The sequence below is a fragment of the Chanodichthys erythropterus genome, chromosome 8 (assembly GCF_024489055.1).
Source record: "Chanodichthys erythropterus isolate Z2021 chromosome 8, ASM2448905v1, whole genome shotgun sequence".
NCBI lineage: Eukaryota > Metazoa > Chordata > Actinopteri > Cypriniformes > Xenocyprididae > Chanodichthys > Chanodichthys erythropterus.
This window is the reverse complement of record NC_090228.1, coordinates 29,241,215-29,248,928: the sequence shown is the minus strand read 5'-3', so window position 1 is coordinate 29,248,928 and position 7,714 is coordinate 29,241,215. Positions and strand designations below refer to the sequence as shown.

The window sequence follows — 7,714 nt, the reverse complement described above, 5'->3', positions numbered from 1 at the left end:
AAATTTCGAGCCGTCAATCTCCTCGGAAAGCATGGCAGAAGGTCCACGAGCCGGAACTGAACTTGACTCACCCAAGCTGCCCAAAAGACTACTTATCAGCACAGATGATGGGACATTATTTTCAACTTGACTGCAATGTTTTATTCTACATCATTCAATGTATATTGCCTTTACATAAATGAACCTTTATGCTATGCCCAATTATGCATTTTTCTAAGAGTTTCTCCTAAATCGGCAAGTTAGGGTTTTGTGAATACAGACCCTGAAGTTCTTAAATCATCGTGAAAACTTAAAATCATGCAGTAACTTTAACATGGAGGGCATTGTGTGTGGAGTAGGTTGATAGTCCCGGTTTTGAGTGTTTGGTCCCCAACTGGAGCCGTTCTCAGAAATGAGAGGTCATTTTAGCATAGTCAAAACACCCCACAAATACATTCCAGAAAATTCTGCTGACCAACATATATGACATGAGCAAAACCTCTACACAGTCTAAATTAAAGTTTGTCTACATCAACCACTTAATATTTGAAAGTATAGCAAAGATGTTCAGATGTGACCACTGGAGTAAATATGCACAAAAATGTGAGAAAGTAGCTCTGATTTCAAACACAAACAGGCTCTCACATTTACATGACTTGATGTATTTTTATTTAGGTATTTATTTATGTAAGTGTGATATTTTTTATTACACTGATGACAATTGTCTTTCTCCACAGTGACTGCGCAGTTGATTGTTGAAATTGCTCCTTATACTAAACCTTATCACACTGAGGAAAATGGCATTTTCTTTTCAGAATGAGTTTGCAAATGCCGTTTCAGTTCTGTGTGATATGTGAAACACTCTTCACACTGAAGACACTTGTAAGGCTTCTCTCCAGTGTGAACCCTCATGTGAATCTTAAGGTTTCCTTTAAGTGTGAAGCTCTTTCCACAATGAGGGCAGGTGAAAGGCTTCTCTCCAGTGTGGATTCTCATGTGTTCCTCAAGTTTTGCTCTGTATGTGAAACTCTTTTCGCATTGACGGCATATGTAAGGCTTCACTACGGTGTGATTTTTTACATGATTCTTAAGGTGATTACTGTCAGTGAAACTCCTTTCACACTGATCACAAATAAAACAGTTCTCTCCTGTGTGAATCATCATGTGATCATTAAGGCTTACTTTCTGTCTAAAACTCTTTCCACACTGAGAGCATATGAACGGCTTCTCTCCTGTGTGAACTCTCATGTGAGTCTTCAGATTTGTTTGTAGTGAGAAACTCTTCGAACACAGTTTGCAGGTGTGAGGCTTCTCTCCAGTGTGATTTCTTATGTGGGCATTAAGGTTTTTTTTCTGTGTAAATCTCTTTCCACACTGAGGGCATATGAACGGCTTCACTCCAGCATGGATTTTCAAGTGGACTTTAAGGCTTTCTTTTCGAGTAAAACACTTCCCACACTGTTGACAGGTGAAAGGCTTCTCTCCAGTGTGAATTCTCATGTGAGTCTCAAAACTTTCTTTTCGACTGAAACTCTTTCCACACTGTTGGCAGGTGTGAGGCTTGTCTCTAGTGTGAACTCTCATCTGGCGGTTTCTAGTGTCTGTTTTATGAGTCTGTGAATAACTAATAGATTGTTCTCCAGTCGTGAAATCATGACATTTCTCATACTGATTTTTCTCTTCCATTTCATTCGGTTCTTGACTTTCCTCTTTCAGCTCCATCAGGCCTAGGGAAAAAAAGAAACAAATTCAAGTTAACACCATTTAGACGTGTAAAACTGCAAATCCAACAACATGAATGCTGAATCCTATACCCACTAAACAACTGAAAAACATGTAACCTGTAATCTCAGAACCTCTTGTCAATGTTGTTCATTCTTTGCTTTCTTTAGGACATTTCCCAAATACTTTCAAGCTGGCAGTTATCAAAGCCCTTATAAAAATCCACAGTAGTACACTGGATTGGGATCCCGCAGGTCCCGACTCAAATGCAGCAGGAGCAGGCGGTTTTACCTTTGCTGCCGGTGGGAATGTGAGGTCAAAAATATACTCCATTAAATCCCTTCTATTACTTGTGCACATAAATCATGTCACACCTAGGAGGCAGTGCAATCCAAACAACTTGCATAATTTTCCTATGTCTTCTAGTTCCATTCATTGCTAAAACAATTGAACAAGTCACTTGGTTTTTTTTTTTAACCAAGTCACTACCTTTCTTGCACAGAATGACAAAGTATTTTATCTTTCCTAAAGAAAACAATTGTAGAATTAGTTTGCTTACTATAAAAGCCAGACGTGTTTTGAGACCTACGTGATTACAAAGGTCAGATGTATCTGAGAAATTAGTTTGGCCACTAAGCATGTTTTGCTGGTTGTTGTCAACCAGACAACAGGAAGATGTGAAATGTATGAGATCATTATAAAGGGTGTCACATGAAGGCTGTTTGACTCCAGGAAGTGTTGAGAGTTTTTGATACAATTTTACATTTTGCCTATGAGGAAGGGTTGACCATCAATTGGCAGGATTCCACCACGAGAGATTAAGTCAAAAGATGTAGACTAGTTGGCAATCAGCCACCCTTAAAAAGACAATTATCTCTTGCATAAGTAACACCTGCAGTTTAATTGGAGAAGTGACTGTGGTGAAAATGTTGGGGAGTACTTGGGAGGAGTACTCCAGGAGGAGTACTCCAGGAGGAGAAAGGGAGGAACGCACCTATAAATAAGATCATGGAAAAGAACTGTAGAACTCCAGTGTGTTCATGTTTTTACTCACGGAGCTCTTACCTCAACAAACTACAGACGAAATGAGTCATAGAAGCATTCCACACAAATGAAGGCAGAGCCTTGGCGCACACCTATTTAGTTATCGTCATCGACCAATGGTAGTACGAAGTTGTTTTGCAACTTTTCCTGAAAGTTCGCTTTGGCAAGCCGGTTCAAACTTCCAAAAAGAACACAAAACAAACTTTGTTTTGGCCTGATTTTGTCACATCAGTTCGTTCGTCTATTTCATTTTTTTTTTACACAGTTTTAACAGATAAGAAAAATTTATAAAAACTGAGATTCAGATGTGGAGCTGGCATTTCACTTTTTTGCTTGTCAATAAAGTTAAACTCCTGGGACCTGGAGATTCGACTCAGAGTTTTCTTTGAGACCAGAATTGAAGGAACATCGAATTTGCCACAACAAGGACAACCTCCTGGACAACAACCAGTCTGGTATCAAAAGCAGACACTCGACTGAAACTGCCCTGTTCTCAGTTACTGAGGCTCGAAGACTGACTAGATCAGCTTCCAAATCTTCAGCACTCATCTTGCTGGATCTGTCTGCTGCTTTTGACACAGTTAACCACCAGATCCTTCCAGATCAACCCTCAAGTCGAAGGGCATCTCAGGAACCGCATTTCAATGGTTCAAGTCTTACCTCTCAGGTAGGTCCTTCAGGGTGTCATGGGGGATGAGGTCTCCAAGTCACATCATCTAGCTACTGGGGTGCCTCAGGGCTCAGTGCTTGGACCACTTCTCTTCTTCTACATGTCATGTCATCACTAGGATCTGTCATTCAGGAACATGGTTTTTCCTATCACTGCTATGCTGATGACACACAACTCTACCACTCATTCCAACCAGATGATCTAACGGTAGCTGCTTGTATCTCAGCCTGCCTCAACTCAACCTTGCAAAGAGAGAGCTGCTTGTGGTCCTAACACTCCATCACAACTTCTCCATTCAGCTAGGTTTGTCTAACATAACTCCATCCAGGACAGCCAGGAACCTTGGAGTCGTGACTGATAATCAGACCACATTGCTTGAACTGCCCTGGACCTGCAGATTTGCCTTGTACAACATCAGGAAGATTAGGCCCTTCTGATCCTCCCAAATAGTTTAGAAAAATCGTTTGCAGCATCATTCATTAAAACATCTCTCTATTTGACTCCATATTGCTCATAAAACTATATTTCAGCAAATTCAGACCAAGATGACAGCTCATCTCATGAAGACAGTGCATCTGCAGTAGCAACACTGATAAGAAAACATAAAGACATCCTAATTTTTACCATTCAATTTTCAGAAGAAAATAAACTTGTTTGCATTTACCTCAATAGTATTTTATATTTTTCTTTATTACATTACTTTTTTGTTCAAACGGCAAATGTCAACAAGGGATCTCTGTGCAAGCATCATCTACAGGCTCATTTTCTAATGCTGGGGCTATTATCAATCAGGAGCAGGCTTGTTTGTCTCCTAAAATAGCAGACATGCACACTTTTTGAAGAACTGCTGACTGATTTAAAGATCTTAAGTATGCAGCAGTGAGCCTCACATACTGACTTGAAACTGTTCATTTTGCACTGAAGACTATTTGAACTTTATTTTGTGCAGTGGCTCAGGAGATGAAACTTTGAGTCTGTAAACAAACTCAATATAATATAATCTTAGCGTAAGTGGTAAACAGATTTGGCTTGCTGTCTGCTATAGAGGGGCTCGGAAAGAATATCCTACTCGAGCTCCGATTGCCCCCCTATAACAGGCAAAAATAAGTACAAAAGGTGGAGAAGGGGAGGAAGAGGGATGCCAAAAGAACTAACAACAGGAAGAGGAAAGATGCTGGTTTTATACCTCTGTATTAATTGGAAGATTAGACGGGCGTACTCCTCCCGAAATTACGTTTATTAACCTCACTTCATAAAATCGAATTCACGGTATCGGTAAGGGCATTAATATATATATATATATTTTTTTTACATTACCCAGCTTTCATTCATTCATTCAAGAAAACAGTCCCGTGCAGAACTATAACCAGCAGTCTATTGGATCCTAGACTTGTGTATTTAACTTTTCATGTGTGTGGGGTTTTTTGTTGTTGTTGTTGCTGTTTTTCTTTCTTTTTTGTACTTATGAATATATAGGTTTATATTTATAGTATTTTAATTCTTCATCTGAATTGATGTTCTTTGTTTTTTAATGTATTCATCTCATATCATCCCCTTTGTTTAGAGACTTAAATGACAAAACTGGGCAGAATGAGGGTTTCATGTGTGTTATGAGGTATGTTTAATCCCTCTTAAGAGGACCGCAAAGCCCAAGTAATGTATATGTAACCCTATGCTTTGAGGATTTTTTTTTCCCACAGAAAAGTACATTGACACTGAATAAACATTTAAAAAAAAAACATGCTGGGATAAGGGTCTGGAGAGGCTAGCGTTAAAATCAAATGCACCCTGCTAAAGCAAGTGACATCGAAAGCATATGTAACAATCTGCCTTCACCCTCTCATCCGGAGAAATATGTGAAGATCCTGAAAATTCATACCTGCTATGCACAACGGACAAAACTTTGGGGATGATGTGGCAGATAGGGTGATAATCAATTGATGCATGTTCCTCTCTGAGAACAGACAACCATAAAATGATTGGAAAAGGTCCGGCAGTTAATCCTAATGAACTGTTGTGGGAGGAGGAAGACCACGTAGAGACATTTTATGAGGATCTAGAAAGGATGATAGAGAGATGGGCGATTTCTAAAAGAAATATATTCTACGCAGTTAACGTTAAACAGCAGCCAGAAGAATCCACCGCAGCGTTTGTAAATTGATTAAAAAAGGATGAGATCATAGCACACTGTTCATTAACACATGTCTGAACAATATGAATTCAAACCATCTGATAAAAGTAACCACATCAAGAATTACTGAGTTGGTTGTGGAGGAATTTTGTGCTCGAGTAGGAGAGTTAGATTTTTGGGTGATAACGGGGTGACAAATAAAACTGAACCTCCATTTTGACAGACAACAGCAGAACAGGGGGAAGAGGCCCCACACAGACCAGGGAGATGTAATTATTGCGGCAGACTCTGCCATTGGGCAATAGAGTGCAGGAAATGAATATGCGATGGGAGAAAGAAAGAGAGGGACAAACAAAAAGCAGAAGTCAAACTCCAACCAAACAACCAATAACAAATACCAAACAGAACGGACTCCCCAATAGGGATGCCTACGGAGTGAAGGAACCCCAAGAACTTCCATGTTCACTCTAAAATATGATAATAACAAAACTGATTTGCGTGTACATGGGAAGAAATATTGTTTTCTTATTGATACCGGTGCCCGCTGCTCATCAGTCACTTGTTTAATGCAGACTGTCTGTCGTTCTTTCAACTTTGAGTAAAGATAAAGATTTGGTTAACAAATGTTTATGTTACATCAGTTATTCACATTAGTGCTGGGCGAGAGTAGACCAATCTATCATAAGATATTGGGTTTAATAATGTTACACAAAATAAATTGTTTGTTTTGCCTGTTTCTAAATTATTTTAACTAATTTAATGTGGTCATTCATTTTGGTACCAACCTGTTTGTTCCTCAGTATCTTCATGTTTGACTCTGAATGTTTCTTCAATCTTCACGTCCTCACTCTCCTCTTTAATAAACTCCATCTTTATAATAGTGTGTCACATGGATCTCAGTCGCTTCACCAGGAGTTTCTCTGTGTGTTTGGACACTCTGTCATGATTAAGGTGAGAATAATTAACAGAAAGAAAAACACATCACAACTAAATATCTGAGTGTGTCTCAATCAGATCTAGTTCAGTAGTTCAGTGCACTGGTGAGAGAGTCAGAGAGAGAGAGTTAATGGACTTAAATGACCCGATTAGACTAAAAACACTCAAAACTAGCACTACAAATTCATTAATAGAACACATATTAATGCATAAATATTAATTGTCTGTCTAATTATTTAAATGTGGTGTGTATTGATTGGTAGATCATATTTAATGGATTACACTGTGATGAGAACAGTATATTTGTAGAAGTCATCATTACACATGTTTGTGTTGTTCTTGTTGTATTTACACTGGTGAACTGCAGGAGTCGTCAGTGTGATTCAGTGATTCAAACGATTACAAACTCTGAATCATTTGATTCAATTGAATATGGTTTTAAAAAACTCTCTTATAACTTATAACTATTACTCTCTTATAAGCTATTCTTGGTCAGAGACCAAACAGTGCTTATGTTGAACTGATTCAGAATATTGGGAGTGAAAAGAGATGCATCTTTTCTGTTACATGTTTACTCACAAAACACCTGCTCATTACAGTTATTTATGCACTTTACTCATAAAAATTATATTCATTTCTGTTATTAAATACATTACAATGTTCATTGAAAAAAATATATATATATTTAATAGTTTTCTATAAAATTGCCTGAAATGGTTGTATTGATTTAAATACTATAAATGATTAAAAACACAAACCTTTCTTCAGAAGAATCACAGAAGCAGCAGCGCGGCGCAGCCTTATGACGTCATGTCACAACACCAAAATAAAAGTCCTGTTCACACGCAATATAAATTCACATACAGAAAACACATTTAAATGATCAGATAAAGAAATTAATCAACTGTTAAATCACTGATTTCCAAAAGCAATCAATAGATAAAGCCCCTGAAGTTCTTAAATCATCTTAAAAACGTAAAATCATGCAGAAACTTTAACATGGAGGGCATTGTGTGTGGAGTAGGTTGATTGGGGACAGTCCCAGTTTTGGGTGTTTGATCCCCAACTGGAGCCGTTCTCAGAAATTAGAGATCATTTTACAGCATATTCAGAACACCCAACAAATACATTGCAAAACATACAGAGCAAAACCTTTACAAGTTAAAGGTTGTCTACCTCAACCACTTAATATGTGAAACAATAGTAAAGATGATGTTCAGGTGTGGCCACTG

At 38.2% G+C, this 7,714-nt stretch overlaps 1 protein-coding gene across 1 annotated transcript; it reads right to left on the bottom strand.

Annotated features, from left to right (window-relative positions):
• Positions 1-641: 641 nt before the first annotated feature.
• On the bottom strand, positions 642-7,460 carry LOC137024004 (gastrula zinc finger protein XlCGF57.1-like). The gene is made up of 3 exons (XM_067391154.1): positions 7,241-7,460; positions 6,332-6,483; positions 642-1,706 (listed from the first exon to the last, which is right to left on the bottom strand). The coding sequence occupies exons 2-3, from the start codon at positions 6,414-6,416 to the stop codon at positions 763-765; spliced, it is 1,029 nt and encodes a 342-aa protein (XP_067247255.1). The 5' UTR covers positions 6,417-6,483; positions 7,241-7,460; the 3' UTR covers positions 642-762.
• Positions 7,461-7,714: the final 254 nt, after the last annotated feature.